The following is a 26005-nucleotide window of genomic DNA, read 5'->3' on the forward strand; positions in this document are numbered from 1 at the left end:
GCCACCTTTAAGAAGGATAGTGAATTAATTCGCTTATGGTTATCCTTGGCAATTTGCCTAAATATATAAAACAACAAAAACATTCACCAAGGGTATGTTACATTTAGGTTATCATCACATTCCACTGAAGAATGAGTCCAACCAGCCCTTATTGATGGCAACACTGTTTGTGTACATCAAAGTAAAGGATTTCGTACCTAAGAATCTGAACGATTTCATTGTTGCTCTGGAGAATCCTATAGCTTATCAGGATGGGATATCAAAACGTGAGGCACAGCTGAAAGCACTCGAAGATGACATGCTAACCGTAAGTTGTACTTTTCATCCTTAAATCAAAAAAGAAAGTCATCAAAACAGTTAATGTTAAAAGCGCACATTTAAATGATAAATAAGTTAAATAATATAGACTATTTAAAAAAAAAAAACTTTTACTCATAAGATCCCTAAATAAACATAAAAGTCATAAGCAAAAGCAACATCAATATCATATAGTTGTACTTTTCAAACATAATTTCTTTTCTTGTTTTTTCTCTCTCAGTCTGGTTGTTTGAAAATGAGTTTCATGGAATATAAAAACATCTTCTTCTTTAACAATCTTCTTTCCAACCAAAGTCATAGAATCATTTTTCAGAATAAAGTGAAAATTCACCTACAGAAATATTATTATTATTATTAATACAAAATTATTATAACTTTTATCAACATTTTTCAGAATAACTTAATGGATTCAGATGAACCATTGCTAAGTCCATCTGAATTCATGCCGATGGAGAATCACCCTCTTTCGAAATCTGCACTTGACCTCCGTGAAGAACAAATTGACCTGAACAAATCGAACAACCAATCACAAATGAATGAAGCAGAAAAGAGGAGGTCAGACTCGTCCAATGAGAGTCCTGTCATCCCAACGTCTAAACCCAGGCAGTTGTCTTTGGCAACAGAAGACAATGATTCCTCAAGTAATGTTACAGGTAGGTGATGAACAAAGGAAGTTTATTTATTAGGACACCTTGTTTATGGTGGAAAACTACAAAATGTCTCATCTCTTCTATAAAAGGACACAATCCTGGTGTTATGCCTTAAGGCCAATTTACACAGACGAGTGGTAACGGTAATAAAAATATAGAATATGCTATTCCTTATCACCACACACAACTCGGAGTGGACGGGTGGTTTCCGCTATAGATTCCGGATAGATTCTACATGGGACAAGCTACACGGTTTTCCTCTTACCCTTACTGTTGGTCTTTAAGCTTGATTCCCACTTGGACGTAATGACGTATTTACAAAGCAAGTGAGTTGTACAAAAGCGACAGTTTGGATACTCCATCACGCCATGGTTGGTTGCTTTCGGTGCACTCTTACAATGCGTCCAAGTCGGAACCAAGCTTTTTTTGTTACATTATTATTTATATATTTCTAATATAAATGAATTATATATTTATAACAACACTGTAAAAATGTTAATATTATACAATGGTAATAAACTAGATTTATAGTGCATACAATTGCACGCCATGTGACCCATGTGGTGTTATATAATGTTTTTATATTGCACTGTATCTTTGTTGTTGTTGATGTTAACGCACATTGTAATAGGTTGCTGTACGTGCACAATGTAAATACTGTAGATATTTGAGTGTGTATTGTGTGTAGTAATATAATATTGTGAATAATACACTCCATCCTCATCTCTTTTCCTTCATCCTTTTTATTCTTATTTCCTCTTTTTTTTCTTCGTTTTACTTTGTTACTTCATTGTCTTTGTTTCCCTTTTTCTAGGCCCCTTTGTTTTCCTCTGTGTTGTGTCCTTTCCTCACTTGTCCTTTCCTCCATACAGTATTTGTTTCCCAGTACTTCTTTTCTGCTGAATCCACTTGGCATCCGCTTGTTTAATCCACACACATGTTAATTTGTGAATTCTTGTGGGAAATTCTCACATTTGAGTAGTTTCCAAAAAATCTTCCTATAGAAACAGATAGATAACCAGATTGTAGAATTGTTTTTTTGTACATGCATGTTATTAAATGTAATGGGATGTTTGAAACGTATCAATTGAAACATACTTTATATAAACATTTTTCAATATACTGTAGAGTAGAACCCTTCATTTGGGACAACCCTATTCAAAGGACACCCCTATTCCAGGGAACACCCCTTTTAAAGGGACACTCCTATTCCAGGGAACACCCCTATTCCAGGGAACACCCCTATTCCAGGGAACACCCCTATTAAAGGGGACACCCCTTTTAAAGGGACACTCCTATTCCAGGGAACACCCCTTTTAAAGGGACACCCTATTCCAGGGAACACCCCTTTTAAAGGGACACCCTATTAAAGGGACACCCCTATTAAATAGATACTTTGTTGGGTTAATGTGTCCCCTTAATAAGTGTTCTACTGTATTATAATTGGCAATAGAATAGACTACAGATATTATATGTTGATGCATGCAGTATAGCATTGATAATTACATACAAATCAAAATTATATTCTAATCATTTAAAATATATATAAAATAAATACACACTTTACACCTGTATCAAAAATAATACAGTGACATGAAATATGACCAATATGGTCCAAAATTGTGTTGTTTTCAGAACAGAGAATCTCCTGGTATCTGAGGCAGATCACAAATTTTAAACAAACTTGTTTTGTCGGCTGAATTTAGCAAAATCATATTAGTAGCTTTGGCTTGTCTGTAGTCTTTGTAGCTTGGTATGTATTTAATGCACATTAATGTTAGATGTCAAATGGTGTTGACAAACTATAGACCATTTTCTGAAGCTTGGCAATTGACAAAAACGTTTTATATACAGAGTACATTATTCAAAAAACTATATTATCATAGGCTCTATAGTTTTTGTTTTCTTGGATTTCTTTTTTGTTTTTTATACAAAATATTTGTAATTTTCTAAAAAGGTTATGCCTAGGAAGGTGGTCTAAGTACTGTACATTAAACACACAAATATTAATGGGTGAGCAGCTAATGAGCTTGCGCTTCTAACAGATAGTTTTCTTCTCAGGCTACAAACGTGCTAAACTTTCCAAATCAAGTTCGCTTGGCGCGACACAGTTTGCTTTGCAAGCTATGGAACCAAATAGTCTGAGGCAGAAGAGTGCAAGTACCCCTAATTTGGGGCAGATAGGTATCTAAGTTTTCTAATGCTCATAGCCATCTGGTTACACAAATGTTTCTTGTTAACTGTTCGTTAATATAACAATTTTAAACTTTCGATCACATTTATTGATAGAATATTGTTAATACAATAAATTGACTTTTAATTTTACTAATAATCTTCTGAAATATAATATTTTACTATTAACTTGAAGCATTACCTCACAATACTTAATTAACATTAAGCATGAACTAACAATCTTTGCTAATCTTTGGTGCTTATCATGAATATAATATTTTTTAAAACTAAAAATACTTTTAAAGTGTCTGTATGTCCTTACGTATGTTAAAAATATTGAATTGTTTAAATAGCCTGTTTAATTATCATGATTTTCCTTATGAATGAGTTTATTTAATTGAGCATTGGTTTTTACAACTAAAGTGTATTTATTTCTACTTCTGAATGGAACATGACGTGGTAAGCCTTGGCTATTTTCTTTCTTCAGTCTTCAATGTCCTTTTCAAATAGTTTCAACAGGTTTTTCCTTAAATTAGTTTCTATTTTAACAACAATCACTCAAACAAATACATTTTACTTTGTTTATTCTTCCTCTTTCCTTTTTGTAAAAGAGAATTATATTCAAATAATGTTCATATTTGTATTTATTTTTTTTAATTCACACTCTTGCAAAATAAACCAAGACCAGGCAATTCTGACTTATGAGTGAACTTCATATTGTTATTTTTTTTTTGTAATTTTATTGCTAATTCCTAGATAACTATTTATGCTTGTGTCCCACTAGGACGCAACACAAGAACTTAGGCTGCAATACAAAGGAATTAACCAATCACAGACGACAGTTGGAATAATCCATCACTTGTGATTGGTCAATTCGCTTGCATTGTGGCGTACACCATTGTGTTGCGTCCTAGTGGGAACTAAGCTTAAGAATGATTTACACTTTTGTTTATTTTTAAAATTCTTTGTTTATGTCTTTTCTTTTTTTTTTTTGATTTTTTAAGAAATTTGCTCTTTTAATGAACCACATTGAGCCTTAATGCTTAAAGTAATTTTTTTTCCTAAAGTAATCTTTTTTGATAATATTAAAACAACAATTTTCTTTTTTTTCTTTTACAATTTATATTCTCAGTTGATCTCTGAATGATCAGCATTATTATTTTAATAATAATTTTTAATCTTTAAAATTCTTTTATTGTTCTTTTTTTTCACAAATAATTTCATACCTACTTGCAGCTGATGATATTGTACCAACTACAATTGAGGAAATACGTAAACAAAAAGTAAGAAGAAGAATATATTTATTTTATTGGGAATTTTTACCTTCTTATTTAAGTGTTTTGTATTTGTTGCCTTGTTTTTCCCTGCATATGCTTGGTCCTCCAAGCTGTGACCTGGGATGTTTGTTACATTCTTATGTTTTTTATTTGAAATAAAGGATATTTAGTGCTGCTTCTTTTAGTTTAGAATATGTATTTTTATTTAATCTATCAACTAGCTATTTTAAGCATCATTTTGTGTACTGGGCCCTCTGGGAGAACAGTTTTTTTACTGAAGAGGTCACCCAGTATAAAGAACAAATAAATAAAATAAATAAAAAATAGGAAACCAAATTTCATTTCCTCCTCTAATTATCTTATGATAAATAAGAATTAATCTTTACATATCATTTTTTTAAAGAAATACATAAAAGATATGCAGAAGTTGGAACAACAATTGGAGAAGATTACAAGGAAACATGAAAAGAAAGTTGGCAAACTAAAGAAAGAACAAGAACTAGAGATTGTAAAATTGGAGTCAATACAACAAAAAGCATTGAAAGTTCTTGAGAAACAACATCAGAAAGAAAGAAAACGCAAAACATCGTAAGAACTTGTTTTTCTGACAATTTACCCAGTATAAACGATCAGACATAAAATGTGCAAAGAACCACAATATGACTTTTGTCAAGAATAATTGACATGATAAAGAACTTATTCGACTGTTTAGGCATTCTAAATTATTATAAACTCTTCATTTCAACCTTTTGTAGTTTTTGAGTATTTTATACCAGTCAAATAAATAAATAAATAAATTCATTATAAGGGTTGTTTTGTAGTCTTACTTTAAGCCCAACAATTGCCACCTTGTACAATGGTGTTTGATGGTATTATAAACTAAACTGCATGTCAAACAAAAATTATTCTACTGCAGTTCTGCCGTAACTCTGTTTTTTTTCACTCTTTAATATGTTTATGCAATCATTTATAAAGTTTGTTAATGATACACACTGTTTATTTCAATGATTGTTGATAGTGACTGTCCACATATTTGTACAAAAAAATGTAGTTACTGCAATAACTGCAGTAGAATAATGTTGACAAGATGCTATAAATCTACTTCTTTAGAGATGTGTTGCAGAAAACAGATCGAGAAATGGAAGAGTTGAAGACATCACAACGTAATCAGGTATGTAGGTATTGGCTGTGTAATAGTTATACTATTCAATGCATTGATATTTTTTTATGTTGAATGTGCTGCTTTTCACAGCATTTATTTGTCCAATATAAAATATCAGAAATGTGCTTTCTGTATACTACATATGATGTAACATATTACACAAAAATATATGATGATTTTGGATGATATCATTGATAATATCATTGTTTGCTTTACACTTTACTAGATGGATTCATTGAAAGGAAGACATGAGAATGCGATGGTCAAGATTGGTCAGCATTACTACAAGAGTGTATTGAACCAAAAGAAGGAACACCTGGGTATTCAAATTGAGATGGAACTTGAGCTGCTTCAGCGGTCACATGCTCAGCAGCTTAGAAAACTAGCTAGTGTGCAAGCTAAGTAAGTTTATTACTATAATAATATACAACTTTTATGAACAAACTTGTCACGTTCTCATACTTTTGTACTATAGATATTATTTATTTGGTTTCATTTATTCATTTCACATTTGTTCAGTTATGTGTTATAACTGGAGCCATCAGTAGAAGCATAAGCTTGTCTCATGATGGCCTTGACAGTACATACGTGAAAACATAAAGGAAAATAAGCTAAACATTTAAACATTTTAAATATATTGCTATATTATTGTTTTCATTACAGGTCACGAACGCAACTGAAAAAAAATATGGAAGCCCAAAGGAATCGAGAAATTAAGGAATATGTGAGCTCATCAAAAGGTCATGATAGTGCATCATCTGAACTTCGTTCCATGAATGAATTGAAGCAGAAAAAGGTTAAAGATGCTGTACAGAAAGTTAGAAATGTAAGCAATACATTCTTGTAAAAACGAGGAGTTATTATTTTATTAGAATTTGTGTAGTTTATTTATTTCATACGCATCCAACAGCGAGCACAAACTCGCCAATTACAGGATGGATAAACTATTTTATAATTTATCGTGCTTAAGTCTCATTTGCGGCTTAAGGAGTGGAGTTGAAAGTGTCGTAAGTTGTAACCCTGGCACTAGGTCAGGATTAAACCCCGGACCTTGGGATTGCAAGGCAAGCCATTAACCACCAATTTTATTGCACACCATCAGTAATAGTACATAAAAGAAATAGTAATAAATATAAGTTAAAAAATAGTTGAGTAAAGTTAAGAAGTAAATGTAAAATATCTCATTCTAACGGAAGATGATAAATGTTATCATTTCCTTCTCTTTGTCAGCTTGATGAAGAGCATGCAACAAAAGCAGAGGAGATGAGGAAGACGATGGAACAAATCAGAACAAGTGTTGAAGAAAATGCTAATCAGGTTTCAGTTATTTTAATTTTCTAAATAATAACGTTTTAGGTGGATAGAAAGCTCTGTCTACACTATCAAACTTTATGTGACAAAAAAATGTGATGTGACCATATATGATGGACACGATGACTGCCATATTTGGGCACATCACTACCATATTTGAACAATGGTTTCAGATGTTTACATTACATTTTAACCAATAGGATCCGTCTGTACATTCCTGTAGTAACCCACAAATATTTCTATTTTTGTAGGTGCTCTCTGATTTGGAGAAGCAATATCGAGATAACTGCGATATTCTTGAAGATGAACGCAAATACAGCAGTAGGAGCATGGATTTGCACACAAATGGTAATGGGCATTCATTTCCTAGCCAAGGTAATCACCAGTCCAATGGCACCGGTCTCTATATCAAGTCTCCCTCGTCGGCTCATTCCTCCGATCTTTCACCCGCTCATTCGTCTGATAGTTCGACCTTTGATTCTTCCTTTTATGATGACACCAAGTTGTAAAGGTATTCTCAACAAGAAATGGAGATTTTTGTATACTGCACATTCCATGATATATTTCACTTTTTTATTTATTTTTGGAACATCAAAAAAGCAGCACCTCATTATTTTCATATTTTTATTTATTCAAATTTTTAGAAATCCTAAAATGTTTCGTTATATTTTATGTACTGTGTCAAATATTGTTCTTTTTGTTTTAATATCTTTGTTTGGTTATCATATATTCAATTTGCGTACCATCTTTAACAAAAAATATTTCACATTTTCTGCTTAAGTAATTTTGTTTAAATGTAACCAAACAGACCAAGACCTTACAGCCTTTTGAGGGACATCCCATAAAACAAAACAAAAAAAAATTACCAGATATTTTAAACTTAATATGCATATTTGAATAAATTTGCATACCGATGTGTCACCAAGGCGTGTTTTGTGGAAGTTCATCTCATATGCATTCAATATCATCATCATTTTGTTTCATTGTTTTACTATTTTTGGAGCTAGATTGCTTAGACTACTTGAAAGCCTCCTAGAATGTGTACCCCTACAGATATGTGAATGAAAATATCTGCCTTTTTTTAGCACATTGTAATACATCTGCTATACAAAGCCTACCATTATCAAACTATTAATAATTAATGATGGATCTTTTATGTTTGCATGTTGTGTACCAGCTTGACACACTATATAGGTTAACCTGTTACTGCACTTGTGATGATGCATTTTGTTCTAATATTAAGTCTGTTTAATTGCGCTTGTGATGACATATACCCTCACATGATTCCTTGGCACAGTTTTGGTGGTTTCTATGTCCAGGCGACGCCCAACAACCAATGTGTAGGTCATCGGATTGTCGCAAATCAAAAGCTCCCAAATGCAATATCTGTATATCATTTACAAGACTAGAAACTATGCAATGGGAAGATGTTTTGTTATAAGGTGTTTTCCGTGCAGATCATCCCTTGGCACCAAACCCCACTTCTCCCCCCACCCCAGGTTCCAAACCCCACCCTTGGTTCCAAACCCCACCCCTGGTTCCAAACCCCACCCCTGGTACTAAAGCACACCCCTGGTACTTGTGAGTACATTTATAAACCTAAAAATATGTTTTGCTTGCTATCAAGTTTAATACTTTGAATGACGAACAAGAGTTTTTTTTAAACCTTATTATTTTATATATATTTTTTTTTTTGCAGAGAGTTTGCATGAGTAGATATTGCATGCAAGACGACCTCAAGTCTTCAAATAAATCTCACCAAAGATCAGGTTTTAACGTTTCAAACTTCTTTATTTTAAAAGCAAATAAATATTCATTTAAATGCTGTTTTTAAAATTTTTGCTTATCATAAAATCCATTTAGAACATTTTTTTTTAAATCTTTTTCGTATTAATATTTTATAAGAAATATTCTGAAATTTTAAAAACTGTAACAAAGTTTGTATGTATTTTTAAATAATTTTAAAATTATCTCTTAAATAAACAAAACCACAATATTTTAGAACATATAAAGATTGTCTAGATATTTAGGAATGTCATTTTTAATTACTTTATGCATTTTTGATAAAAAAAGTTATAATAATTGACTCCATATAATTTTAATATTACTAATTCTTAATATTTTTTCAATTTTATTATTATTATTTGTTACATTTTTAATTATTTACTTTGCTGAATACTTATTGTCATATTTATGATTTAATATAATAATAATGATGATAATAATAATAATAATGATGATGATAATGATAATAATAATAATGATGATAATAATAATAACAATAATAATGATAATAATATGATAATAATGATAGTAATAATAAAAGTAGTAAAAAGTAATCATAAGAATTTGTATAAGGGGATAAATTCTGAATGTAGAGAGGGCAAATCATAAATAAGTAAAATAGATTGAGTGATCGGAAGTAAAAGAGGTAAAAACCCAGAAGGTAAAATCAATTGGGAAATACCAATTAAAACTCGGGAAAGCAACATAATAATTATTTCAACTACAGAATGCAACAATTGAACACCACCCCAAAAGTTAATCTATTTTTCTATTTTTACAGTAATTTATTCAAATTTTCTGATATTTCATAATTAATATCTTGTGCATTATTAATATTAGTAAATTATTGTTTGTTTATTATTTATTTTTTTATTTATTTTTGTTCACCGCTTTTATTGCCTTCAATGCATGTCTTTCATTAAAGGAATTGAGAAGCATTTTATAGTCTCAAATATTAAAATACGAAATATCTATTACGATCTCGTAACATTTAAAAGTATGTCAACAATATATAGTTTCAATATAAAGATCAAATAGTTCACAAGTTAGAAATGAAATTTAGGAGTTTTCAACGGTAAGTAAGTTTTTTCTGTAAATACATTTTATGTACAATTTTATATATTTTATGTGTGTTTTAAACAACTGTGTTTTTATTTAATTTTTGCATTAAAAACTAGAGACAAGGTTATTACAAATATGAAAGAATTACATTAAAACTAAACAATTAAAAATTCACAAGAACAATACAGAATATAATATGTACCACTAGCACAGATCCTGTAGCATTTTTTCTTTTCATTCATTCATAAAATGTTTGAAGCACCAACTAAGCGCCAACAAAAATAATAGAAACATTGTTTTACAGGGTTTTTTTGCTTCTCAAATTCCTTGTATTCTAACTGAAATGCTCTTTATTAATTGGGTGTTGATATAATTTCATAGATAGGCTGAATATAGGATTTAATATATGTATGATTTATTTTTGTTTAAATATATTTAAAATGATATATCACTATATGACACAAATGTAAAATGCCAATATGTAAATTAAATAATTATATTTTTGTATAAATGTGTGGGAAATTAATAACTTATTAACATTGCATTGTAATTTTAATTGTATAAGTACGACGGTATGATGAAAAAAAATGATATTGTATTTAAAAACAAATTGATATTTAATGGAAAAAATGTGTTGGTAGACCCTGCTGTCGTTCTTGTGCTAGGCCATGTTGTGGGCCTTATGGTAGACCCTGTTGTAGGCCTTATGGTAGACCCTGTTTTAGGCCTTATGGTAGACCCTGTTTTAGGCCTTATGGTAGACCCTGTTTTAGGCCTTGTGGTAGGTCCTTTAATAGGCCCTGTTGTAGGCCTGACTAATTAAACAGAGCTAAAACGACTAATATTTGCAGCCTTTCCATTTTTACTATAACAACTTTGTATTTTTATGTCTTTCAAATGGTTATGGCATCAGCATTGTTTTAAATACTGTAGTAGTAATATAATAAGTAAATGAAATAATAGTAAAGGACATTTAATGTATCCTAACATGAACCATATTACACTACCACTACTAACAACAACAATTCTCTATTTTGTATTATGATTAATAGTCAATAACAATTTATTTTGTGAAAATTATGAATGAATCCACCAATCTGTAGTAGCACTAGGCCCTATAATCGTGTATGAAATGCAAAGTATTTTAATATTGAAATATTACTTTTATCATGTGATGCTACTATGCATTGATTGTATTTAAAATTGAGATAAGTATGCTAAAAGCTTATTTCTATAAAGCAATATTGTAAGTAAGAAAGCTATTATACCACTGCATTGCTTTTTACAATTTCGGATAAAAATATGGTGTAATTGTAATACACTTTTTAAATTCAATTGATTTGGTGTTTTGTGCAGTTTTCATTAAAATATCAATATAAAATAATATCTATGAATTAATTTTTTTTTTTTGGAAAATACGTCGCATGTTTTAAGTATTTTAAAAAGTTTTGATATAGAGAAACTATAGAGGGTGCTATTTATTTTGGAATTAGCAGTCGATTTTTCTGTCGCTGTTTCCAACAAGCTCGCTACTTTCGCGGGGAGGAGGAGCATTCTCCAGGCGAGCAACATTGCTTATCTTTGCTTTGATCGGAATTATCGAGGGGCCACCATCACAACCACGGAGCTCCGTTACATTGACAGCTTATTTGCAACGGATATTGCCGTATTTTGAAGATGATGTTGAAATGAACAATCCATCAATTAGTTGATGGAATATGTTTTGATCTTTGGATGATATTGACGATATTGAAATATCCTTCGTGCGATTGGTGAGAGGTCTTTTTTGTGTTTTTTAGTTAGGCAGTTGATGATGATGGCTGTATAATTAATTAAGTCCTTCCCAGCCTGCTAGCTAGGCTAGGTTTAGATGCAGTAGTAGGGCCTAGACTATATAACTGTTATACTATATACATATGGCCTACTGGCTGTACTAGGCTATTTAGGCTAGAGTTAGGCCTAGCCTAGATGGCAATAATAACATTTTTAATAAATATAAGCATTTTGCGTAACATTTTAATTTTAGAATTATTGAAGAAATTGAAATTTATATGACAATCCAATGATTTTTTAAAAATATAATAAAAATAATAGCCTAGGCCTAGGTGGCCTATACTAGGCCTAGCAAAACATTTTAAAATACTTTGTATTTCAGCTTCAACAAACGCCTAATAAGAATACTTAGATATCAAACCATGATATGTTTTGACTTTTATTTACTTTCAATTACAAACACGACTAATATCAAGTAGTGTATTATGTATCGAGAAACCTTATTTTATTAGACCAATATTCTAATTCGGTTTCTCTCCTAGCAAATATTTCTAAACTTACTCTAGGCTACCAGTATCCTTATGACCTTTTTGCAAAAAACAAAACCAACCTCCAAGCTAAATAGATCCTTTGTTAACAGTACAACTGGCCATCTGCTCCAAAAGCTAGTGTCTCTTCACATCATTCATTCAAAAGCAATCAAAATAATATATTTGTCATAATAATGAAAACTGTGCAGACACTACAATATATTATAATGTTTGGTATTATTAAATGTTATCAATTTTTAATTTAACTGGTTTTTGCTTTGAAATATAATTAAAAGAAGATTATGTTGTGTAGAATGACGCATGGCCTCAAATGTAAAATATGATGAAAAAAAAAATCATGAACCAGTTTGTGCGGAGTTAATTATTCAATAACGATCTGAAGTCATCAATGATGACAACTTGTTTTCATACATGTGTCACTATGTCAAATCTCGGGACAATTAATAGAGTGACAGAACACAAGCTATGGCTTTATTAAGTCTCAACATCGAGGTAAATGAAGGTAATAATAACAAAATATAATTTTGTGAATAAAAAAAAAATGTCCATCTTTGAATACCAATACAGGATAATTAAGTAGTACACATAAATGATATTTTGTAATTCTTGCAGTGTGTTAACTCATTATCTGTTATACATTACTATGTTGTTTTCATTTATTTATACGATTGTCTCTAATTACCAGTATCTTGGGTCTAGTTAGTCCTATGTGTATTTGAAGTTGAGATGAATATGTATATCCATCATTTCATGAAAATAATTAAACATCGTTTTTGTTATAATGTTATTAATTATCGTTGCATTATTGATTTCTTTAAACTCATTAGTTCAGCATGTCACTCTCATTGTGAAACAATTAAATCAACATAATTTATTAACATGTTTAATTGTAGTGAAGGTATGTCATGTTATCCAATATGTATTATTCACTCAAAAATGATCCTAAAATCACAAGTAAGGCTTTGTCTACACTATCATCAAACTATATGTGACATCATGGACACAATGATGTCACTACCATATTTGAGCATATCACTACCATATTTGGGCACATCACACTTTTTGTCACATAAAGTTTGATAGTGTAGACAGAGCTTTAATAGAACAGATATTTTGGTTTTAAATCACTCAAAAATGATGTTAAAAGTTAGAAAGGATATTTTAAAAATCATGAATATAAATGTGTACCTAACTATTATAATATTAAGAATAATAATTTTTCTAAATGTTTTTTGTTTTTGTTACATGTACAGTTTACTGCATCATATACAGTACATTGTATTTCAAACCATTTTGTAGTTTGTATCCATTTGTTCTGATCTACAATAATCTCATTATCATCATCAATCAACATTATCATTGTCATTAATCACAGCAGTCAGTAAATACAGATTACTACTAAAGCAATATAAATACAGCATACAGTATCTATCATGACACCCACACACAAAGCTACATTTATGCTTAGCACAAACTAATCCAATTTTTATGTTAATCCCATGGTCACTTGACATCATGATCATTGTGAACATTCTGTTTACTGCCAAGTAATTGTAGTGAATATACTTTGTGCCTAGCTTACCTGGATAACCCAACAATAGTCTCTATCTGAAGACTAATTACTAAGAGTAGAATACATTATGAAAATAATAATAATCCTTATGGAATATGTAACAAGTTTTAAACTTAAAGTAATACTCTTCTGGCCAATTATAATAGGAGTGGTTGAATAAGACTAGTAATATTTCTATGGCCAGGAACTATTTATTAAGAATCCAAAGTGGAGTTTTATAGTAATTATAATCTCCAATTACTGTATATCCTCGGGTACAATTCCACTTTGGGTCTAATCCCACCTCCTACTTTATGTCTGATATCACAAACCGGCATATCCCTGGGTATAGTCCCAGTATTGACTTTTGGTCTGGATGTTTAGGCTTCTCTAGCCAGTTCACATGAGTTTTTACAAAAATGATCATTTTTTCCTGAACCAGGGTTTCTGTATAGTCCCACCCAATTTCGTGTGGGGGTGGGATTATTCCAGAGGATATACAGCTTTTGTAAGGAATAAAGTAAATCTTGTTGATGTTGAACAACCACTCTTAATATAGACAACCTTTATTGTTAGCCTACCATGTTCAAATACCTCATTGAAATAGAAAAGGTTTCAAACACTGTTGGATCAATTGGTCAATAAACTGCATTTCTTGCCTACAGCCAATTTCATACTTGACATTTGCTGATGATGTGCTTTTCATATCATAGCAACAGGAAAGTGTTGTTGGTCTTTAATTTTAACTTGATTGATGATGGATCCATCCCATCATGCAATTCTTCAATGGCTGGTGATCATCAAATTTAATCTCTTGTATCTAATCTGTTTCTATCTAATCTTTTTATTATCTCCTTATCTGTAGTTAGTAATGGTAAGCTAAAGAACAAATTTGGTATTGAAACCAGTTTAAAAATATTGTGCTTGGTGCAGGAAATGTTGACCCACGTGAGGGTGTGGTTGATGGATTAGTCAATTACAGTAGAACTTGTAAATTTTCGTATCAAAGCCCTCCGTCTGGAGATCGCAGTCGGTTTGTCGGTTTATATCCGTATAAGCAGCACTCACCATAGACTACTAACTGGTTTGTGTATGTTCAATTGTCCTGTACCTGTAAATTAAAAAGTTAATGTTTCTAGAAATCAAATTAATAAAGTGCCAACGTTGTTCATCCTTGGTCTTTCTATTTTCATTTTGACAAAACCTTAGCTCCAGTTCGTGTAGAATTTCATGCAGTTTGTCAACTGACTTTTAAGTTAACTTATTCTTTTCTCCATCTCTGTTCTTACTCATTAAGTCATCAGAAATGCAGATTTTAATTAAGCTACATTTAAACAAGAAACTTGATAGCCTAATTATTAACATTGCTATCATGTATAGAGTATGGTTTGGTATTATTAGCACTGCTAACATGTATTTAAGTATATGGTTTGGTAGAATTTAAACAAATTAAAAAAACCCTACAATGTAATAAGTTGCTATGACGATTCCTCGTTACCTTGACATTGGATGAAGTGCGAATCAAGATATGCTATTACTTATTGTTAAAAATCAATACATTACAATAGGTACATTTTTATTCTACTATTTGCAATATCAATATTTGTATAATAAAATATTGATACACTTGCATATTAATACTGTTTAGAATTAACCATTTCTCGTCTCCCTACTGTGCATAACGAAACAATACATAATCAGAATTGTATTGCTGTTAAGCTCTGTCTACACTATCAAACTTTATGTGACTAAAAAATGTGATGTGCCCATATACCATATATACCATATTTGAGCATATCTTACCATATTTGAGCACATCACACTTTTTTTCAAACTAGTTTGATAGTGTAGACAGAGCTTTGGATTCATTGTAATATTGTTTGTCGAATAAGCATTGCCCACGTGAATGTAATACATACCGATAACTATACTTGATATTATACGGTCTATACATACACATACATACTATACACACCTACACAACTTAAGTGTTGCCCACCAAATTGTATCACAAGTCTATGTATTCCATAGGCACTTATTATTATTCGCTGTGTGTTCTGTAAAAAATAATACTGTGTGAATCAGTTTATCTTTGCAAACGCAATTGCGCTTGAGAGTATCAAGGTTTTAAAATCATTATTATAATCACCATCAACTTTATCATCGTCATTGTCTAAATCATGATGATTATAATGATTTTCACGTCATCTCTATCATGAGGAAGAGGATTACATCATCGAATTTAAAATAATTAATTTAGTAAATTGTACATGAACTTATAAATGAAGTAATTGTCGCAGACGTTGGCTACGGCAAAGAATTAGTGTAGATACGCTTTGACAGCATACTCTGCATTTACTTGATCCCATTAGGGACAACCTTTATGCTAAATATGTTGAGTTGATCCCTGAAGAATTTTAATATTATGCCTATCTAATGTATTAAAGTACGCTGCGCTAATATAATGTATAGTTCACATTCCTATTTTTATGTTTGACATGGAAGGTTCTAACAGTTATTATAAATCTCGTTATAGTTGGAATAATTAACATGTAAATTGCAGGTACCGTATACGATTGTTGTATCCTATCATTCTATATGGTAATATTGGCTTTAAGCATCGACTTTTTATTTTATGCTTTTTATTTTGTACGTAAGCTGTGTTTATGAAGTAAAGTACACTTGTTATTATAATAACCTGGTTCATATTTTCTTAATTTAAAATTTAATAAATACTGGCGAATAATCATATTTTATGATGAAATGAAAAAATGTTTTTATAATTATTATTTAAATCCATATTAAAATTTCTTTATCGGTATATTTTGATAAAACAAGAAATTAACATTTTTGGAGTATCTACAGTACTCATTCATCTGTCAACAGTGCATTATGGTATTCGTTCTTTTTCTTGGGCCTCTGTCATCCTTTACAATTTTTACCTTTTTCTTTTCCAGATCCTTTTTTAAACTTGTCTTTTTCCTCATTTTCTGACATTTTATGCTTTATTTGAAAGCATATTGAGTCTTTTGCATAATATAAACCTAAATTATTATTATTTAAATCCAATTAAAAGACGTTCACTACATAATTTCAATACAATACCATCATTAAGTTTGTATTGAAAATATTTTGAAATCGAAGATATTGTTCATGAAATTTTCAAAAGGGTTAGGAGGGCATTAAAAATGTATAAAGCAGTACAATAGACTTAAAATGCAATTTTGAATAAAGTATTACAGTATTGCATTATACTTTATTCATCATTAGAAAATATTTGCATAAGAAAGCGAAATACTCTATTATATTTGCATACTACATTGTTCTTGATTGTGTATAACCATACCAAAGACTACAAGCAGATTAACAAATATCTATGCAGGCATTTTGATATCATCTGTGACAACTACCTCTATTTCTGAATTAGCGTAGTTGCCTTTATATAATATAGCTTGTTGGTTTTTAAGCATGCGCATAAGTCCTTCATAACAATAGTCTGTTTGCCTACAGTTAGCCTTCGTCGTGTCGCATAACAAATGTCACAATCTGCAGCAGTTACAGTACATTAAAGCGCAATGAGGTCGTCGCATTTGTTGCCTAATTATTGGTAGTTCCAAATCAATACAAATGTATGTATTTAAACATTAATTCTTATTTATGTAAATTAATATTTGCTAAAACCCTAGTTGATTACCTCAGGCTTGTTGGGTTTAATATATTTAGTCATTCACAAGAGGTACAGTAATGGGGAGTTTACAATTTGCGATGGCCGAGGACCAACTTAGGCTGCCAACAAGCTTTTTTAAACTATAAAAATTACAATCAATACTCAAACATAAATCAAATTTTGTTTTTAGTAGAAAATCAGAGACCTAATAAAATAATTTATATCCAGGATATATATTTGTGTTCGACACTAAAAAATGGTGATATTTCTCATGTTTTGGTACCTTGGTTGACTAAACTTAAAATGACAATCATTTATTAACTATTTGGTAAATTGAAAGATATTTTTTTTTTCATTTAAAAAAAAGCAAATACTGATAGTTAAAAATTCATGTGGCTCCAAAATTGTATGCGGAAGGGCCTATTGGCCTTACCATTGCAGCATTGTTACATTGAGATAGCAAGAACAGCAAGTATAAATAATGTGCGTGTGTTGTATATTGATGAGTACCTTGTGTATTCTATAGCTTTTTGTATTCAGATTCCAAGGATAATAGGAGCCACATGGCTTTCTTCCTAAACCATTCAACCAACTCCTTTATTGCAGTTTGCTTTAAGGCTTTCATTGAACGAATTGAAAGTAAATTTAACTAGTAGTTGTAGTTGTACATTTTTTATGGAGTATGCTTAAATAGAGTTGTTAACATTTTGTTTGGAAGTTGTGGGCGTTGATAATTATTTGAATGACATTTTGAAGCTTGTGTAATAATGACTTTATGGTCAGTGAACTGTTTTTAGTCTGAGTTTAGTAGTAGTCCAACACGCTCTGGGCTAACTATCCAGGCACTCTAGGTACATAGTGTCGGGTATACACGACTTGGAGGCTAGCTAACACTCTAGGCACATAGTGTTTGGTATATGCCAATTGGAGGTTAGCTATCCTAATACTCTAGGCACATAGTGTCGGGTATACAGTACACAGCAATTTGTTGGTCCTTGCCTAAATTATTTGCACGGTTTGTTGTAGTTAAACAGGATTATTTTCATGAACATCATGAAAGACTTTTAGAAAGTTACTGTTTTACATTTCACAATCAGTGAGTAAGTCAAGTGATTGTTGTTAGATATGATATCCCATGCACAATGTATTTGAGGTGTTACGTAGCGTTAGACGTTACCAGTCCATCATCTCTCATACAAATAGGTTTTGTAACATCTTTTATCCAGCTACCATTCGGGAACTGAATGCTTGTCAGTATAGCGTGTTTTGTTTGTTTTTCATTTATCTTTTTTTGTATATCTCAGAGAGCAAGCATATCTTCTATGTGTATTTTTTATGCAAATGACAGCAATAAATCAAAGTAATTTTCCACGAATGAATGAATGATACATAATTGATAATAAAAATAGAATGATGAATATTCCAAGGTTAACTAAAGTACATTGGTTATTGGAAATGAACTGAACCAATAGGTAGGTTATGTCCGAGGAATTATTGATTGTCAAAGGAATCGTGATTACACTAAAAAAACGCTAAAACCAGCTGGCAAGTGGCTTAGTACAATGAGTATACTGTGAAGCCTAATACACGTAATGAGGGTACCTAATGAATACACGCAAGTCTTCAGAAATCAGTGATGCGTGGAATTTAAGCATTGAGAAATCATTCATGCATGACCATGTTTTTTAATAATACAGGTGTTTTTTGCGGTTCGTTTACTGATATCTAAAATAATGTAAACACAGTCCTGGTAACAGTAACACAGTTGTTACTTTAGATTGTAGATTAAAATTCAATATTAAACAAAATAATATGCACTGTTGTCATCCATCATAATTTGTTTATTTGCAGGTAGAATACAAGGGCTGTGTGTGTGAGTCCACTCCGGGACCTATGCTAATTCCTAAACATGGCGAAGCTGTATGAATTCAAATGGCAAGTTCCAATTCCAGATTTTATGCGAGAAGGGAATACGTTTGATCGTTGGGATGAGGTATGTAGATTCATGTAATTTCTTTTCTTCCTTATTTCTGGCTTCTGATTTTAAATCAGAATAAGTTTAAAGCAACATAGAAATGTCTTAAGACGTTTATTATTCATGGTCTATAAAAGAAAAGAAAGTCTGATATTGTACTTTTGATAAGTAGAAGAGTATAAGTAGACATAGGAATTTTAAGAGGCTAAATTGACACATGTTAGTTTGCTTTTTGCTGAAAGTTAAGTAGAAAGCGTCAAAATAAACTGGGTAATCATGCATAGATTTGAACTAACCATTATGGTCTAGTTAATAAGTACTTTCAATATTGCTGCTGTAGATGAGGTGTAGAATATTTGATCCAATACAAAGGTTGCTTCATCCCACGCAAAGGTCAAATCATTGTACGTAAAGGCCACTACATCCTACGCTAAAGAAGGTGATTTTATCAATGTTGGATTGTTAAATGATAATGTAATTGCGTTTATCTTTTGTTAACTATAACATGTAGCATACATCTCTATCAAAGAGAGTATTCAATGTATTTATCATTCCAATTTAGCATTTTCATTAACTGTGCTAAACCTGCTCTATTATTCTAACATTCTCATCATAGATGTATCTAGTTTTTATTTAAAATCTCTATGTACATAATAAATATAAAACACCTAATTTGATTGGACAATTGTGAGTCACATGATAAAATTAACTGTCCTATGGCATGCTCAACATTATTAAGATCGTGTGTATATTTTTCAGCTTTTTTATAGGAAAAAAACAAACTACGGCGAAAATCCGAAAAGCACCACCAATTTTTGTCTTGGCTTGGCATACAATTTAACATTTAAAATGGCAGTTAATCGGAACTAACATTTTTGGAGAGCGATTGTACTAAATATAGAAAAAAAAAAGCACTTAAATTAGCTTTACAATAAATCGTTTCTATGATTTTGATTAATTAGTGGGATCAACTATAAAAGAACGTGGGATCGTTGGAAAAAACAGAATTAGCCTAGATCAATTTTAGTTGCCCAGCTATTATTCATATTGCTAGACAGACCTAGATGTTGATTTCGTTGACATAACTGACAGTACTGTTGTTGTTTAATTTGATAATCGATTGACCGTATATTTTCCATCTTGTCAACCATTTTATAGATCCATCAATTTAAATTGGTTTTTGTTTGTAAAAATTTTAACATTAAAAAAAAATGTTATTAGTGCCTTGAAACTCATCATTTGATGCAGTCTGATAGGTGTGGTCTGATGGGTGTGGTCTAATTAAGCATTGTGCTGCATAATTGCTAAAACAACATTTGCTCAATACATTAATTGGTAATAATTTCCAGCAAAATCAACAAAATAAACATACCACCAGTATTATATTATAATTATGAATGACATATTGCATGATAAATGCCTCAATGATCAATTCAATGTGACTATATTAAAGTTTATTATAAATTTAATATGGTGTTATTCATCTCCAGTAAACTGTAAATATTGCATTGTAAATATGTTTATCGCAATGCTTTATTACTATCAGATAAATTTGATTTTGTTTGTCTATAGAAATGTTTTTCCAAACAATCATGATGTAATAATCAAACATGATTTCCTTCAACACTAGTAACCAATCAAATCTTACAATAGAAAATTGTCTGTTGGCCCATTAGAGCAACATTCGTTTCTGCTGAGGTTTTGTGAGGAGGGGAGGGAGAGGGGACACATGGGACAGGTAGGCAAGGCAATCTAACAACAGGTAACTGAGCTCTAGAGATCAACTGGTTTATCTGTGGCTGCGACATGATCAGTTCCACGCCCCTTAACAGACACCGCACGCCGCAGAGAATATGTACATGGTACAGTACTTTTGGTGTTTGTCGCAGCCAGACATAAGTTCAAAGGACTGTTACGATATTTTATCTTGGTAAGGCTAGCTCAGTGTACTTATGTTGGATTGCCTTGGCCTTAACCAGTAAACATTTGTCAGTAATATATTTGTGAATACCTTCAGATTATTTCAGGTGAATCATTAATGATACCCTACTGTATAACATAACAGGCAACAGTCATAAATCAACCTTATGTTAATTGCTATGACTGATTATCTAGTTATGTCATGCCGTTTACCTAAATACCATCAATTTAAGACCAGTGGGTATAATTGTATCATGGTGGACCTATCTAACTTATAGGTCCATGATTACATAATCATATTTTGTAATATTATTTTAAGCTGGTGGAGTCTCAACATTTTTCTAAATCTTCAAACAAATAGTAAAGACAAGCAAAATACAGAATGTACCCATACAGTACTATAACATTAACATTGAATAAGTTACTAGTATAAATTTAATTTATTGTATTCATTACCTTATTCCGAGTTCCTAGTTATAATGTTTCTAAGACTCGTGGGAAATAATACAACCATTACCCACAATCCCTATGGTGAAGTAACAATATTCTTCTTCTTCTTGATGTTATTAATTTCAGACTCTGGAGAAAAAACATTACTGATATGTTATTGTATAGATTAAAGAATTTTAAAATGCGTGAGAAAAAAATCCTTCTTTAAAGTTGTCTTGTTGGTTGACAACAATTCTTGCATACTTCCTTGGGCAGCAGTTGGTATTTGGGAAGGCAAAATAGGGAGAAAAAACTGGGGGAAAAAGACTGGGGGAAAAGTGTAGAGCCGTATTAGCTGTGTAGAAATTGAAATTGAATTCACAATACACCTTTAGGAACCATATCAAATTATTCTACTGCAGATACTGCAGTAATTACATGTTGTTTACTCTTTAACCTGTTTCTACAATTATTTAACTAGCTTTTGGGTAATCATTCTGTGCACTCCGTAGTGACTACCTCATACATACATCATACATCAATGTTGCCATAACTAAAATGTAGTTACTGCAGTAACTGCAGTAATAGAATAATTATTATTGTAGTAATAGTATTAGTAGAAGTAATCTTCTTTCCTATTATTATAATACTTTGCAAATACAGTACTTGTATGTCTGACTCATTTATACCAGTAAAATAATTTCTACAGTATTCCTGAAATTAATTGATGGCTATAGGAATACTGCTTGAATTTAATACTCATTAAATTGAAATTTTAATTGAATAAAATGCGAATAAATTATGATACAAAATATAATGATAAGTCAAATTATGTTTGTTTGGATTATTATAATTATTAAAATGATATTATGACTGGTAATTATTAAAATTAAGATTCACTAAAAGTAATAAGGCAGACAAAACTGATTAAGTCATGTCAAGATTAAAAGTATGAGTTGCCAGGGTAATTAGGTTTCTATTTTCAATTTATTTATTATAAGATCAAAGTCTGTATAGGATGATAAATGTAATTACCATGTCAATATACTATTGACTATTAACATCTATCAATTATTGCAGATGACATTAGAATAATCATCGTCATCTTCATCATAGTCATCATCATCATAGTCATCTTCATCACAGATCATAGTCATCATCATCATAGTCATCTTCATCATAGTCATCATCATCACAGTCATCTTCATCACAGATCATAGTCATCATCATCATAGTCATCATCATCACAGTCATCTTCATCACAGATCATAGTCATCATCATCATAGTCATCATCATCATCATAGTCATCATCATCACAGTCATCATCATCACAGTCATCTTCATCACAGTCATTATCATCATAGTCATCATCACAGTCATCATCATCATAGTCATCTTCATCACAGTCATCATCATCATAGTCATCATCATCATAGTCATCATCATCATAGTCATCATCATCATAGTCATCATCATCATAGTCATCATCATAGTCGTCATCATCATAGTCATCATCATCATAGTCATCTTCATCACAGTCATCTTCATCACAGTCATCTTCATCACAGTCATCATCATCATAGTCATCATCATCATAGTCATCATCATCATAGTCATCATCATCATAGTCATCATCATAGTCATCATCATCATAGTCATCATCATCATAGTCATCATCATCATAGTCATCATCATCATAGTCATCATCATCATAGTCACCATCATCATAGTCATCTTCATCATAGTCATCTTCATCATAGTCATCTTCATCATAGTCATCATCATCATAGTCATCATCATCATAGTCATCATCATCATAGTCATCATCATCATAGTCATCATCATCATAGCCATCATCCTCATAGTCATCTTCATCGCAGTCATCTTCATCACAGTTATCTTCATCATAGTCATCTTCATCATAGTCATTATCATCATAGTCATCGTCATCATCATCATAGTCATCATCATCATAGTCATCATCATCATAGTCATCTTCATCACAGTTATCTTCATCACAGTCATTATCATCATAGTCATCATCATCATAGTCATCATCATCATAGTCATCATCATCATAGTCATCTTCATCACAGTCATCATCATCATAGTCATCTTCATCACAGTCATTATCATCATCATCATAGTCATCATCATCATAGTCATCATCATCATAGTCATCATCATCATAGTCATCATCATCACAGTCATCATCATCATAGTCATCTTCATCACAGTCATTATCATCATCGTCATCTTCATCACAGTCATTATCATCATAGTCATCATCATCATAGTCATCATCATCATAGTCATCATCATCACAGTCATCATCATCATAGTCATCTTCATCACAGTCATTATCATCATCATCATAGTCATCATCATCATAGTCATCATCATCATAGTCATCATCATCATAGTCATCATCATCACAGTCATCATCATCATAGTCATCTTCATCACAGTCATTATCATCATCGTCATCTTCATCACAGTCATTATCATCATAGTCATCATCATCATAGTCATCATCATCATAGTCATCATCATCACAGTCATCATCATCATAGTCATCTTCATCACAGTCATCATCATCATCGTCATCTTCATCACAGTCATCTTCATCACAGTCATCTTCATCACAGTCATCATCATCATAGTCATCTTCATCACAGTCATCATCGTCATCTTCATCACAGTCATCATCATCATAGTCATCTTCATCACAGTCATCATCATCATCGTCATCTTCATCACAGTCATCATCATCATAGTCATCTTCATCACAGTCATCATCATCATAGTCATCTTCATCACAGTCATTATCATCATAGTCATCATCATCATCGTCATCTTCATCACAGTCATCTTCATCACAGTCATCTTCATCACAGTCATCATCATCATAGTCATCTTCATCACAGTCATCATCATCATCGTCATCTTCATCACAGTCATCATCATCATAGTCATCTTCATCACAGTCATCATCATCATCGTCATCTTCATCACAGTCATCATCATCATAGTCATCTTCATCACAGTCATCATCATCATAGTCATCTTCATCACAGTCATCATCATCATAGTCATCTTCATCACAGTCATCATCATCATAGTCATCTTCATCACAGTCATCATCATCATAGTCATCTTCATCACAGTCATCATCATCATCGTCATCTTCATCACAGTCATCATCATCATAGTCATCTTCATCACAGTCATCATCATCATAGTCATCTTCATCACAGTCATTATCATCATCGTCATCTTCATCACAGTCATTATCATCATAGTCTTCTTCATCACAGTCATTATCATCATCGTCATCTTCATCACAGTCATTATCATCATCATCACCATTTTCCACAGAATTGAAGTACAGTAGAATTTATCATGTAACATCAATATCAAAATCTTTTTCCATGCCTACTGTTGCTAAGTTAATAATAATAATTACCACATTTCTATAGTGCCCTATAGGCGCTTTACATAGCACATTATTACCCCATTTTTTGGATCAAACACGTATGGAAATATACTATACACCCATAATGCAGCTAGTAATCAGTGCAAAGTTGTGTCTTGATCTAATCGGTACCCATTTATACACCTATGTGGAGAGAGGCAAATGTAAGTAAAATATCTTGCCTAGATACAAGCAATCTGGCGAGAGTTGAATTCGACCCCGATCTCCCGATCAGTAATCTAACATTCAACACACTGCGCCACACGCCCTTACATTAGTTACATAAACTGGCAATGATCTTTCTCTCAACTCAAAATAAAAAAATGATGATGGTGGTATGTTTGTACCATTAACTGATGGGGGTGTTCAATTGATTTATAATTATTAAGTACTCTTCTCTGAGAGAATTAGGCCATTATTTGTTTATGCAGGTGAATGATGCTTTATATACTACAGTTCTCACTTTTTGTTTGTGTAATCAATTTGTTAAGTCTTAGGGACGTGTACTTGCTCAATAATCATTATTGATCAAATAATACAATCAACTTGTCATCCACTGTATGGTCTGAACACCAGTTCTTATATTATTATACTGTATAAATTATTTACAATGCGACGTTCCTGTCATTTTGTGATGAATCGTTTTTCTTCATTAACCCAGTTTATTTAATCATGTATCATGATTCCTAATGGTTGTTAGGTTTACGTATAAATGTTGAGATCCGTATGATGTGAAATAAAGACGAATAATGTTATTAGATAAATTTTGATTTACGATAAAGGGACTGCACTTACATTATTAAAGCTCTGTCTACACTATCAAACTTTATGTGACAAAAAAATGTGATATGGACATGATGTCATATCACTACCATATTTGGGCATATCACTACCATATGTGGGCACATTTTGTCAAACTAGTTTG

General features: G+C 31.5%; 3 protein-coding genes across 12 annotated transcripts in view; 2 read left to right on the forward strand and 1 right to left on the reverse strand.

Annotated features, from left to right (window-relative positions):
• LOC144852420 (1-phosphatidylinositol 4,5-bisphosphate phosphodiesterase beta-1-like) overlaps positions 1-11076 on the forward strand; it is a 42483-nt gene extending 31407 nt beyond the window's left edge. For 6 of the 9 annotated variants that reach the window (XM_078710210.1, XM_078710212.1, XM_078710213.1 and 3 more), the window contains 11 exons: positions 108-307; positions 713-971; positions 3030-3152; positions 4377-4423; positions 4821-5005; positions 5528-5588; positions 5806-5981; positions 6243-6405; positions 6810-6896; positions 7142-7401; positions 8590-11076. In XM_078710210.1, coding sequence (XP_078566336.1) covers positions 108-307; positions 713-971; positions 3030-3152; positions 4377-4423; positions 4821-5005; positions 5528-5588; positions 5806-5981; positions 6243-6405; positions 6810-6896; positions 7142-7399 — 1559 coding nt within the window. In that variant the 3' untranslated portion in view covers positions 7400-7401; positions 8590-11076. The remainder of the gene's footprint in view (positions 1-107; positions 308-712; positions 972-3029; positions 3153-4376; positions 4424-4820; positions 5006-5527; positions 5589-5805; positions 5982-6242; positions 6406-6809; positions 6897-7141; positions 7402-8589) is intronic. The other 3 variants (XM_078710215.1, XM_078710218.1, XM_078710216.1) reach the window with 3 other exon arrangements.
• A 238-nt stretch (positions 11077-11314) lies between these two features.
• Positions 11315-26005, forward strand: part of LOC144852424 (1-phosphatidylinositol 4,5-bisphosphate phosphodiesterase beta-4-like) — a 47829-nt gene continuing 33138 nt past the window's right edge. The window contains exons 1-2 of one of the 2 annotated variants that reach the window (XM_078710223.1): positions 11315-11509; positions 19132-19273. In XM_078710223.1, coding sequence (XP_078566349.1) covers positions 19190-19273 — 84 coding nt within the window. In that variant the 5' untranslated portion in view covers positions 11315-11509; positions 19132-19189. The remainder of the gene's footprint in view (positions 11510-19131; positions 19274-26005) is intronic. The other variant, XM_078710224.1, reaches the window with a different exon arrangement.
• Positions 21702-25708, reverse strand: LOC144852267 (uncharacterized). The gene is made up of 4 exons (XM_078710044.1): positions 25690-25708; positions 23911-24941; positions 23457-23736; positions 21702-21754 (listed from the first exon to the last, which is right to left on the reverse strand). The coding sequence occupies exons 1-4, from the start codon at positions 25706-25708 to the stop codon at positions 21702-21704; spliced, it is 1383 nt and encodes a 460-aa protein (XP_078566170.1).

Source organism: Antedon bifida, chromosome 9 (genome assembly GCF_963402885.1).
Source record: "Antedon bifida chromosome 9, ecAntBifi1.1, whole genome shotgun sequence".
NCBI lineage: Eukaryota > Metazoa > Echinodermata > Crinoidea > Comatulida > Antedonidae > Antedon > Antedon bifida.

Excerpts from the sequence above, each read along its gene's own strand:
- LOC144852267 (XM_078710044.1), bottom strand. Across the intron at positions 23,737-23,910 it reads GTGATGATGATGACTATGAT|AATGACTGTGATGAAGATGA; the intron begins GATGATGACTAT and ends GATGATGATGAT. Across the intron at positions 21,755-23,456 it reads AGATGACTATGAGGATGATG|AGTCTGAAATTAATAACATC; the intron begins GCTATGATGATG and ends TTTTTTCTCCAG.